General features: G+C 48.8%; 1 protein-coding gene and 1 long non-coding RNA gene across 3 annotated transcripts; both read right to left on the reverse strand.

Annotated features, from left to right (window-relative positions):
- Positions 1-843: 843 nt before the first annotated feature.
- On the reverse strand, positions 844-5,380 carry LOC130297430 (uncharacterized). Its single transcript, XR_008849519.1, has 4 exons — positions 5,309-5,380; positions 3,687-4,384; positions 3,417-3,472; positions 844-3,275 (listed from the first exon to the last, which is right to left on the reverse strand). It is a non-coding gene; the product is annotated as an uncharacterized LOC130297430 (long non-coding RNA).
- A 2,787-nt stretch (positions 5,381-8,167) lies between these two features.
- On the reverse strand, positions 8,168-11,793 carry LOC130297428 (uncharacterized). Of its 2 annotated transcripts, XM_056549902.1 has the most exons (8): positions 11,660-11,793; positions 11,271-11,555; positions 10,032-10,099; positions 9,585-9,727; positions 9,030-9,195; positions 8,761-8,816; positions 8,533-8,619; positions 8,168-8,407 (listed from the first exon to the last, which is right to left on the reverse strand). In XM_056549902.1, the coding sequence occupies exons 2-8, from the start codon at positions 11,393-11,395 to the stop codon at positions 8,216-8,218; spliced, it is 837 nt and encodes a 278-aa protein (XP_056405877.1). In that variant the 5' UTR covers positions 11,396-11,555; positions 11,660-11,793; the 3' UTR covers positions 8,168-8,215. The 2 variants fall into 2 exon arrangements, with proteins under 2 accessions (XP_056405877.1, XP_056405876.1); XM_056549901.1 differs by having other exon boundaries at positions 11,271-11,792.
- Between the last annotated feature and the right edge of the window lie 414 nt (positions 11,794-12,207).

Consider the following 12,207-nt stretch of genomic DNA (forward strand, 5'->3'; position numbering starts at 1 on the left):
AACCACCTAGGAAACACCACTCACAACAAATGCAGGCGAACAAATCTTAAAGCGCTCCGACTCCCACCTTCCAATGCGCTTTATGGCCTTTGACCCCAACCCCCACCGAGCTGCCTCCGTGGCCACCCTGATTGGAAAAGAGTGGGAGCTATACTAACTGAAAAGGGCACAGAAACCCCCCATTCGCATGAACCAAAAGAGGACCCGCCACCCCCGGCCTGATTTCCAAAAATCCCCGATAACGCACCACCGGACACATGGCCGAACCTCCCAGCGGCGCCAAACGCACCATGGACCGCCAACCCCGCTGATGCGTTTTCAACCTTCGAAGCAAACACTCCAAGCCCCCTTCTGCCAAACAAACATCGGAGGAAAGCAGGCCCCCAACCCGCTTCTGACTAGGAGCCATCAGCTATGAAATGCGAAAAGCCCCCAAAAAGGCTAGCGCAAACGCTAAACAAACACCGTTCATAATCGGAAAAACACCCCCCCCCCCAACAAACCTCCCAAAGGCAACAAAAGCGGAAAAGATACTGGCTTTCTCTTATCTCGGGAAACTGCCCCTTTTCGAAAGCCCTTCAGAGCCTATCCTACCAAAAAAAACTGGACGCATCTGGCAAACCCCCGCGCCTTAAACCAGAACGCCATCTGCTGCCCAATCCCTGACGGAGAAACCCCTTCGCAAAAAGCCCTCCCAACATAAATCAACAGAGCTGCCTCCCAATGCGCGGGAGTTGACCGACCAACCTTTCCCAATCTGCCCACCAGCGACTATACGACCCCCAGGTAGCCCCACACACCAACCGAAAACTAGACCCATGGCCACAGTTATACCAAACTCCACATTCCTCGGCCTCTGGCGCCAGCTCTCGAAACCAGTCCCACTGCAACCGAGATGAGGGGGTTAGCAACCCCAGGCACATGTAAGGCGACCAGGTGTCAATTAAGCTCCAAACTCCGAAGCTCTAAATGGCGAAACAAACTAACCACCGACGGCGAGCTCGCCGTCTAACTGTTAATAGCCTGAACTACCTCCATGTTGTCGCAATGGAAACAAATTTTCCGATCGCAGAACAGAGCCCCCACACCTCCACGGCCACTACAATCGGAAAAAGCTCCAGCAGGGCAAAATTCCGAGTAAGACCCTTCTCCCGCCACGCCGTCGGCCACTGACCCTGCAAATACGCCCCACAACCACCCACAGCGTCAGTGAACAGCTCCAGGTGACTAATTGAGACTGGTCGGTCCATCGCCACTGACCGCCCGTTATAGCGGGCCAGAAATTTTAGCCAGACGCCCAAATCGGCACGCAACCCCGCCTGACAACACCCGCAGTAGCTGAGGCCCAGCGGTGGCAAAAAAAACCCTCCCCATAGGCATGATCCGACAAGCAAAATTGAGACGGCCCAGCAGAGACTGAACTTCCCGTAACTGCAACTTGTGCGCCTGACACGCACATGCCACCGCCTTCCTCAGCTCACCCAACTTCTCCTCTGGCAGCCGTCACTCCATAGCCAGGGTATCGATCACGATACCCAAAAATGGAACTGTCGTGGCCGGCCACTCTGTCTTTTCCGGTGCCAACGGCACGCCAAACCAACGCGACACCTGCTCCATCACTTGTAGCAACACAGCACAGCCCCGGGACCCCACCGGGCCCAAAAACAGAAAGTCGTCCAGGTAGTGCAAAACAGAGTCCACCTGAGACTCCCATTCCAAGAAGGTACTGAACTATTCAAATATATGCGCACGAAATGGAGCACCCCATAGGCAGACAAAGGTCCACAAAAAAACGATTCCCCAAGCAACAACCCAACAAAGAAAAACTGTCCAGATGTACTGGCAACAAACGGAAAGCCGCCTCAACATCCGTTTTCTCCAAAAGAGCCCCCCGCCCGTAACACCGTACCCACACCAAGGCCGCATCAAAAGAGGTATATGACACAGCACAGAGGGACGGATCAATACCATCATTCACCGACCACCCCCGCCCCCCCGCCGAATGCGAGAGGTGGTGAATAAGGCTAAACTTATTGGGCTCCTTCTTGGGCACCAGCCCCAAAGGAGAGATCAAACAGCCCAGCCATCCTGCCCAACCGCACCTCTTTAAGCAACTTCTCCTCCATGACCGCCGGCACCACCTCCGAACACAGAATACGAAAGCCTTCCGAAAAACCAAGCTGCAACACTTCCGCCACTGCCCTATTTGGGTACAGGGCGAGGAAAGGCTTCATCCTTTCCACCTGAACCGGCATCATCCCTCTTCTGCTCAAAATCTACAGCCCTACCCTTCCCCTTATGGAAACAGCGGGACAATGCTTGCTTGAAGCAGACTCCACGCCCCGCCGACCGTCCTTCTCCGACCCCGAAATTGCCGGCACTATCACGAAAGGACTGCAAGCCCTCCCCATCCTGAGGAGCCACCATAAGCCGCATCCACGGCCCTATGTTCTTATGATCCCAGCGCAGTGAGGGACGCACCGCCATCCGCTGCCGAAATAGTTTGTCGTATCACAGCCACGCCGTCCCCCCATAAACCCGGTACGCCTCCCACACAGCATCCATATAGCAGAACAGACCGGAGCAGTGCTCCAGTGATTTCTCCCCCACCACACTGACCAAGATGGCGAATGCCTGCAACCAATTTGAGAAGGTCCGCGGAATCAGCTGATACCGCCGACGTTCCTCCTCCTCTACCTTCTCCATCCGCTTACCCTCGTCTAGCCAGACCTTGTCCAAATTAAATTTCTCAAGAGGCAGTAGGGAAAAAATATCCACGTACTCCCTCTTCCAAATCTTTTCCTGGACCTCAGCCTTGAGGTGTGCCCCCAAAGGGCAGATGTATACCTCGCCTCTCGCCGCGTCCGCCAGGTGCACATCGCCTCCCCTTCCCGAGGCCACCACTACTGTGGAGATCCAGAGGGACTCACCCGCCAACGCCGGGAGCATGGGGAGAACTCCGGTGAGAGCGCCGGCCGCTGGACCGGAGCCCGGGCTCCCCCCACTGGAGCGCAGCAGGAGGGAAAAGAGAGGACAGCTGCTGCTCCAGCCACCAGGGACCCCGCTGGAGGGCCTGCTCCCTCACCCTCCACAGCAGGTCTTATGCATTAAATGTATTCATGTTGATTTTTCACAGTTTTGGGAGTGCTGTGTATTTTTATTTGTAAATCTGGATTTCATATACTGACCGGGAAGTCCCAATACAGCAGTATCTGGCTTATACATGAGCAGACCAATACAACCCACTCCAGGATGGTCAGCATAATTCTGGAAGACTGAAAATAAAACAGAAATATACATTTGACTTTGTCCATTTTGGTCTTCCCCTTTATTCACCATGCAGTGGTGGGAATTACTGGGATTGGGATCCCATAACCATGTGAAGAAGTTCACCCTGTGTGGTAGAATATATATACCTGTGTGCAGAACTCGCTTGTACAGGTGTATAATGCCATCATTTTACAGGATAACCCTGAAAGGAGGACGTATATAGGAAAATAACCTCAACCCTGCAGAATGGGGTCATATTTTAGTAGAAAAACACTGATCACGATCAGAAGTGACAAGATAACCCGGCTCCACCACCATCAATGGCAAAGGACAGAACCTAAAAAGACATTATGGTGTCTGAAAGGATTTACTGGAGTTCCCTTTAATCCCATAACATAGTGAATTGTAAAGGATACGGCTAATGTTTGCCAGCAAGATGGTCACCGACAGCACCGTGGTGGTAAGGCGCCTACATCTCCGGTCCCTGGAGCCTGGATACAGCTGAGATGCCACAGATAAACCACCGTAGATGATGGTACTGGATAAAACCGCCAGGCAGCTGTTATTGAGCATTGCTGAATCCTAGAGGAAAACAAAGAAAATATGACATTTCACAATATACATATCCTGTCCTAGATGACCTATCATCAGACAACACATATAACTCCATATCATTATACACCATTAGCAGATATATGATTGTCCTGGATACTTAATATCTGCCAATGGTAAGTATACAGGATAATCCTACATCTGCCAATGGTGTTATTATATTATCTGTATTCTTATACTGGGCCTTATGTATCATTGTGAGGGGGTGTGAGCTCAGGCCCATTCTGTCCCAAGACCTACAGATCAGCAGGTTATCTGACAATACATGGCCCCAGCTGTGCTGCTCTTCTCCTGGGTAAGGGGGCTTCATAGGTGACCAGCTAAGGGGCCCTAACACCACAGAATCTGTATAAACAAACCTGTATCAATGAGGTTATGATGTTTCCAATACAGGTCATCCACCCGAATGTCAGCAGCCATGTTTGGTAGGTGATTCCACAAAGGCTTCTCTTCAGGGCCTTGATCTCCATGGACTTGTAGATGATGTATAAAATCCCGGCCTCTGAACAGTGTATAGATGGTATATATACCACACAAAGCATATACATGTCTGAAGATGCTAATAATGAGAACATATACAGGACATATAATTCAGTAACATATGGTGGATCTGCCAAAAGTTGTCTGAAAACATGTGCTGAAGCTGTCATGGCGGCCATGTTAGTAGTTACTCAAGCAGTGGCGCAGCTATAAAGGTGGTAAGGGTCAAAGTTACCCCCCTGTCACTACACTATATGCTGCGGCCTGTGGCTGCATAGATGGTCACACAGACCAATCAGTACAGTACTACGTTTAGGGGCGGACTGACGGGAGGCTCACCCGGACTAACCTGAATACCTAAGCTTATAGTGCGGGGGAGCCTCTTTTTAAGGTTGTTTCTCTTACCCCATTACGTTCAGCTGTTCAGAAGATACGAGCAAACTGTCTAAATGCTATTCCTGAGAATCTAGCAATAAGGAGCGTTCCCAATGGGCTTTTAGCAACAATAACAAGTCTTCACTTCGGCTGTTGGTCCCGCCCCTTTATTATTATTCACTACTATGGGTCCGCCCCTTCATTAATATTCACTGCTCCTTGGCCCCACCCCCTTCATTACACCATCCCTGTACACTTCTCCCTTCCAGCACCCTCCCTGACACCCTCCCCCCACCAATGTGTACACAGAGCTGGGACCCCAAGACCAGGCCAAAGCTTCCCCATGCTCCTGAATGGCTAAAATGTGTCAGTACTAAGCAGATCATGTGCCTTTCAGGAGACTGGGAAAGCTTTGTGTGATAGTCAGACCCTGTAATCATTACAGGGAGTTTGTTGATGGGTGTGGTCAGGTGGGCCCAGGCTAAACTTTTGCACCCATGACACTTTAGCTACGCCTTTGTACTAGGATGGCACTATTAATAATTCCTATAAATACACATAGTGCACTTACCTAGCAGAGAAGATACGGTGGACACTATAGTCAGCACGTTGGATTCTGGATAATCTGCTCCAGTGTCACTGAGGAGAAATAGATTCCATATATAACATTAGCAGAGCTCCGGGCCGGTCACTAGTAACAAGGGCCGGTCACTAGTAACAAGGGTCGGCCACTAGTAACAAGAATCAGTCACTAGTAACAAGGGCCGGTCACTAGTAACAAGGGTCGGCCACTAGTAACAAGAATCAGTCACTAGTAACAAGGGCCGGTCACTAGTAACAAGGGTCGGCCACTAGTAATAAGGGACAGTCACTAGTAACAAGGGCCGGTCACTAGTAACAAGGGCCGGTCACTAGTAACAAGGGACAGTCACTAGTAACAAGGGCAGGTCACTAGTAACAAGGGACAGTCACTAGTAACAAGGGCCGGTCACTAGTAACAAGGGCCGGTCACTAGTAACAAGGGACAGTCACTAGTAACAAGGGCCGGTCACTAGTAACAAGGGTCGGCCACTAGTAACAAGGGCCGATCACTAGTAACAAGGACCGGTCACTAGTAACAAGGGTCGTTCACTAGTAACAAGGGCCGGTAACTAGTACAAGGGCCGGTGACAAGTAACAAAAATCGGTCACTAGTAACAAGAATCGATCACTAGTAACAAGGGCCGGTCACTGAACATGGGTGACAGGGATGGACTGGGGGGTGGACAAGGCGAACATGGATGACAGGGGGGTGGACATGGGTGACGGGAGGGTGGACATGGGTGACGGGAGGGTGGACATGGGTGACGGGGGGGGTGGACATAGGTGACGGGGGGATGGACATGGGTGACGGGGGTGGATATGGGTGACAGGGGGGGTAAACAGGGGTGACAAGGGTGTAAAAGGGGTGGACAGGGGTGACAAAGGGACAGAAGGGTGAATAGGGGGTGGACATGGATGACAGAGGGGTAGACTGGCGGTGGTCAGAGGGCTGGATGGGAGGGGGTGAACATGGGTGACAGGGGCATGGACAGGGGTGACAGAGGGGTGGCCAAGGTGGATATGGATGACGGGGGGAGGGGTGGACATGGGAGACGGGGTGGGGGGAACAGGGGGTGGACAAGGATGACAAGGGAGGTAAAAGAGGGGTGACAAAGGGACAGAGGGGTGAATAGGGGGGTGGACATTGGTGATAGGGTAAACTGGGGGGGTAGATTGGGGGTGGACAGGGGAGGTGAACATGGGTGACAGGGATGGACTGGGGGGTGGACAAGGCGGACATGGATGACAGGGGGGTGGACATGGGTGACGGGGGGTGGACAGCAGGTGCCGGGGCCGAAAACGTCACACTGACGCTCAGCCTACCGCCGGCCGAGTTGGATCTTCGCTGTGACCGGTGATTGCCTGAGTGCAGTATTACTCGCCGACCACCAGCAACCAGGAAGAGGATTGCGGCGGAGACCGGAGTGGCTTACCGGAGGCACCGGGGGAGGTAAGGAAGGTATGTACCTCTTTATTTTTTTTACTGCCGGCAGTATGGAGGACAAGTTTGCTATTTTGGAGTACTCCTTTAATAAAAGCTATGTTTTAGGGGTGGGAATTGAATAAGGGGATTAGTGACCTCGGACATGTCCCTTGGTCAATGTTTTTCTGTTCTCTCCTTTTTATGGAAAGAGGGGTAATTTTATATTTTATTAGTGGAGGGGATTTTACATAATTTTTTATTTTTCATTTTTTAAGTCACCATTGTGGACTATTATATGTGATCATTAGGTTGCCTTCACTGTATAATGTTGTGTCATCAGTGGCGGGAAAGTAATGGTGAAACAAGTCGGATCCATGGAGGATACATTCAGACGAGCGGATTTTCGCAGCGTATTTCGATGCGGATCCCCCGCTGAAGGACCTTCTGTATTCTGCCTTTACATGTGCCTGCTTGGAGCGGCAATACGCTGCTACGAGCAGACACACTGCAACGTGCGAGTCGCCACGCGCATGCGCAGTATCCTCGCACATCGCGGCAGCTCATTGAGCAGGGGGAGCAGTCGTGATGTGTGCGAGTACACCACGCATGCATGGCGACTCGCACATCGTTTCAGTGTGTCTGCACGTAGTGACGTATTGCCGCTCCGGACAGGCACATGTAAAGCCAGCATATAGAGGTCCTTCAGCGGTGGATCTGCAGCATAAAATACGCTGCAAATCCCCTTGTGTGAACGTACCCTAAGAATCTGCTGCTGACGTCTTGGGGCCAGAATCCTCCTGACACCTACTAAGGACTTTTTGCCCTAAATGACATGTCTTTCTATATACATTGCTAGAGAAAATATCAACACATAAAACAAGGAAACCCAAGTAATAAAATATATTTATTTAGATAGAAAAGTCACAAGGAAGCAGCGTCACACAGGACAACAGGTGCCAGCTGATCCTGAGTCCATGCCATGCGGCATCAAGCAAGTCTTTTCCAGGCCTCCAGGCAGTCGGCCGACCATCTTCCAACCTCTCAGGGAAGGATTCCACTCTCAGCTCTCTCTGGCAGTGGGAGCTGCAACTAGTAAATCCCCCTCAGCTGGTGGAGCAGGCTGCCTTTAAGGCCAACGAAAGGCGGCCTGGATTGTGGGGAATGGCCCCCACCCTACACTTGGCCATTCCCAGTAAGAGTGGTCCCAGATAGGCCTTCCAGCCATACTACATCCACAGTGTCAGTCTGCATCACAGCACAGACACTGACTAAATACCGGCTCTTACTTCACCAAGGCCAGGAACCTTGGTGACACATATCGCCCATCAACCACCATGCCCTTCACCTTCTCATAATAGATAGATATGAGATAGATAGATAGATAGATAGATAGATCTATCCATCCATTTTTTTTGGGGGGGGGGGGAGAGGGAGGGGGGGGGGGGGGTCTTTTCCAGTGGGACGCTGTTGCTCCTACTCTGATGGTATTGTGTCCTCTGCTGAAAATAGGTCCACTGTAACAAAGTCACATGATGAAGCGTCATCTGGCGTCACGTCATCTGGTTGATCCTCTAGTGCTCGATCTAATAGAGGCACTGTCAATGGATCCACACTCAGGACGCTCTCAGCTTCAATCATGTTCCTCTTAGATGTTGTAGTAAGAACCTACGAAGTGAAAGAAGAGCCGGACACGTTGTAACCTTCATATTCACTGACATATAAAGGCCCCAGACACAACAAATCTGCTACATGTGAACAAGACCTTGTAAATCTGGATTTCATATACTGACCGGGAAGTCCCAATATAGCAGAATCTGGCTTATGCAGGAGAACACCAACACGACCCACTCCAGGATGGTCAGCGTAATTCGGGAAGACTGAAAATAAAACAGAAATATACATTTGACTTTGTCCATTTTGGTCTTCCCCTTTATTCACCAAGCAGTGGTGGGAATTACTGGGATTGGGATCCCATAACCATGTGAAGAAGTTCGCCCTGTGTGGTAGAATATATATACCTGTGTGCAGAACTCGCTTGTACAGGTGTATAATGCCATCATTTTACAGGATAACCCTGAAAGGAGGATGTATATAGGAAAATAACCTCAACCCTGCAGAATGGGGTCATATTTTAGTAGAAAAACACTGATCACGATCAGAAGTGACAAGATAACCCGGCTCCACCACCATCAATGGCAAAGGACAGAACCTAAAAGTCATTATGGTGTCTGAAAGGATTTACTGGAGTTTCCTTTAATCCCATAACATAGTGAATTGTAAAGGATACGGCTAATGTTTGCCAGCAAGATGGTCACCGACAGCACCGTGGTGGTAAGGCGCCTACATCTCCGGTCCCTGGAGCCTGGATACAGCTGAGATGCCACAGATATTCCACCGTAGATGATGGTACTGGATAACACCGCCAGGCAGCCGTCATTAAGCATTGCTGAATCCTAGAGGAAAACAAAGAAAATATGACATTTCACAATATACATATCCTGTCCTAGATGACCAATCATCAGACAACACATATAACTCCATATCATTATACACCATTAGCAGATATATGACTGTCCTGGATACTTAATATCTGCCAATGGTAAGTATCCTGGATAATCCTACATCTGCCAATGGTGTTATTATATTATCTGTATTCTTATACTGGGCCTTATGTATCATTGTGAGGGGGTGTGAGCTCAGGCCCATTCTGTCCCAAGACCTACAGATCAGCAGGTTATCTGACAATACATGGCCCCAGCTGTGCTGCTCTTCTCCTGTGTAAGGGGGCTTCATAGGTGACCAGCTAAGGGGCCCTAACACCACAGAATCTGTATAAACAAACCTGTATCAATGGGGTTATGATGTTTCCGATACAGGTCATCCACCCGAATGTCAGCAGCCATGTTTGGTAGGTGATTCCACAAAGGCTTCTCTTCAGGGCCTTGATCTCCATGGACTTGTAGATGATGTATAAAATCCCGGCCTCTGAAATCCATATACAGAACAGTGTATAGATGGTATATATACCACACAAAGCATATACATGTCTGAAGATACTAATAATGAGAACATATACAGGACATATAATTCGGTAACATATGGTGGATCTGCCAAAAGTTGTCTGAAAACATGTGCTGAAGCTGTCATGGCGGCCATGTTAGTAGTTACTCAAGCAGCGGTTGATGGGCGTGGGCAGGAGGGCCCAGGCTAAACTTCTGCACCCATGAAACGCCTTTGTACTCAGGATGGCACTATTAATAATTCCTATAGATACACATAGTGCACTTACCTAGCAGAGAAGATACGGTGGACACTATAGTCAGCACGATGGATTCCGGATATTGTGCTCCAGTGTCACTGAGGAGAAATAGATTCCATATATAACATTAGCAGAGCTCTGGGCCGGTCACTAATAACAAGAATCGGTCACTAGTAACAAGGGCCGGTCACTAATAACAAGTATCGGTGACTAGTAACAAGGGCCGGTCACTAATAACAAGAATCGGTCACTAGTAACAAGGGCCGGTCACTAGTAACAAGAATCAGTCACTAGTAACAAGGGCCGGTCACTAGTAACAAGAATCGGTCACTAGTAACAAGGGCCGGTCACTAGTAACAAGAATCGGTCACTAATAACAAGAATCGGTCACTAGTAACAAGAATCGGTCACTAGTAACAAGGGCCGGTCACTAGTAACAAGAATCGGTCACTAATAACAAGAATCGGTCACTAGTAACAAGAATCGGTCACTAATAACAAGAATCGGTCACTAGTAACAAGAATCGGTCACTAATAACAAGAATCGGTCACTAGTAACAAGGGTCGGTCACTAGTAACAAGAATCAGTCACTAGTAATAAGGGCCGATCACTAGTAACAAGGGCCGGTCACTAGTAATAAGGGCCGATCACTAGTAACAAGGGCCGGTCACTAGTAACAAGAATCAGTCACTAGTAACACAAAAAAGAAACATTTATTATTTTCTTAAAGTGCACCTCTCAGATCCCCCCAAAAAAACAAAAATAATAATGTTACTCAGTACATAATCCTGATCATGTACATCTCATTTTCTGCCTCCATCACCCATATTAACTATAAAAATACCTCCTTTCATTAGCTCAGCGTATTACAAATCCTCTCAGGGGAAGGGGGCGTGTCCCTTCTTGTGGTGATAGGAAGTGATTGGTGTGTGGTAGGAGGGGGCGTGTCCCTTCTTGTGGTGGTGGGAGGTGATTGGTGTGTGGTAGGAGGGGGCGTGTCCCTCCTTGTGGTGGTGGGAAGTGATTGGTGTGTGGTGGGAGGGGGCGTGTCCCTTCTTGTGATGGTGGAAGGTGATGTAGGACTGGTTAATGTCCCAGTAGATATGGGGAAAAAATATTCAAAACATTTTAAACAACCATCAGTAACAACATATAACAAGTTGTTGGACTTTTTGGGGCCATTTAACAATCCAATGTTCGGGGGAAGATATTAGAGGACGGAATGGTGTATTGTAGGATTCCCACCAATGTCCCTATAGAGTCTCCTACCTGATGCTGATGACCCCTGTCCGGTAATGGCCTTGTGCGATGGTCATGGTGAAGGTGGTCAGGACACCCACGAAGGTCCATAATGCCCAAAACAATGGCAGGATAGCCAGGGTTGGGCTCGTCATATTAGAAGAAGAAATATTCTTATCACTCTCAGGAAAACTGAGCGCTCTCAATCTGAACTAACAGAAAGTGAAGGGTTTGCCTGTATCCTGCAGTGGTATAACCGACCACCATCTGTGATGTCATCACATTCTATACCTGATGATGTCACGTCCTTGGTTGCTGATGTATTAGAAGTATTACAATTATCCATACAGCAAATCTGTATTATATATGGAAATATCACAAATAACCCCTAATATAAAGTTATTATCAAAACTACCTACAAGAAGAATTCTTGTGACCCTAAGGGCTGCAGAGGAGATGTGTTCTCTACTACTGCCCACTGCCAACAGGAGACGTCTGTGCCCACAATGTGCCCTCTATGAGAGCTCCGGCGTCTCTACAACCCCTCACAAAAACCAACTTACAGGACCTCACCAGGTTTTATACGTCGTAGGAATTACAAATCTTATACTTATACCCCAAAATGTTGGTTTAATAGGGGAACGTTTTGGCCTCATGGGACATCCCTCCAGCACGAAAGGGCCGGACCATTTCATTTACCATATAATGTATTGAGAAATAGAACAAAATATATTTGTGGGGTGGAATGAAAAAAGGTAGAATACCGCCATTGTGTAGGTTCGTTTTAATAGAAAATAAAAAAACAGGATGTATCCGTACTCTGGGGGGAGATTTATCAAATCCTGTGGAGAGGAAAAGTGGTGCAGTTGCCCATAGCAACCAATCAGATCTCCTCTTTCCTTTTTCAGAGGCCTTTTCAAAAATGAAAGCAGCGATCTGATTGGTTGCTATGGGCAACTGCACCACT

This window comes from Hyla sarda, chromosome 13, assembly GCF_029499605.1.
Source record: "Hyla sarda isolate aHylSar1 chromosome 13, aHylSar1.hap1, whole genome shotgun sequence".
Classification (NCBI taxonomy): Eukaryota; Metazoa; Chordata; class Amphibia; order Anura; family Hylidae; genus Hyla; species Hyla sarda.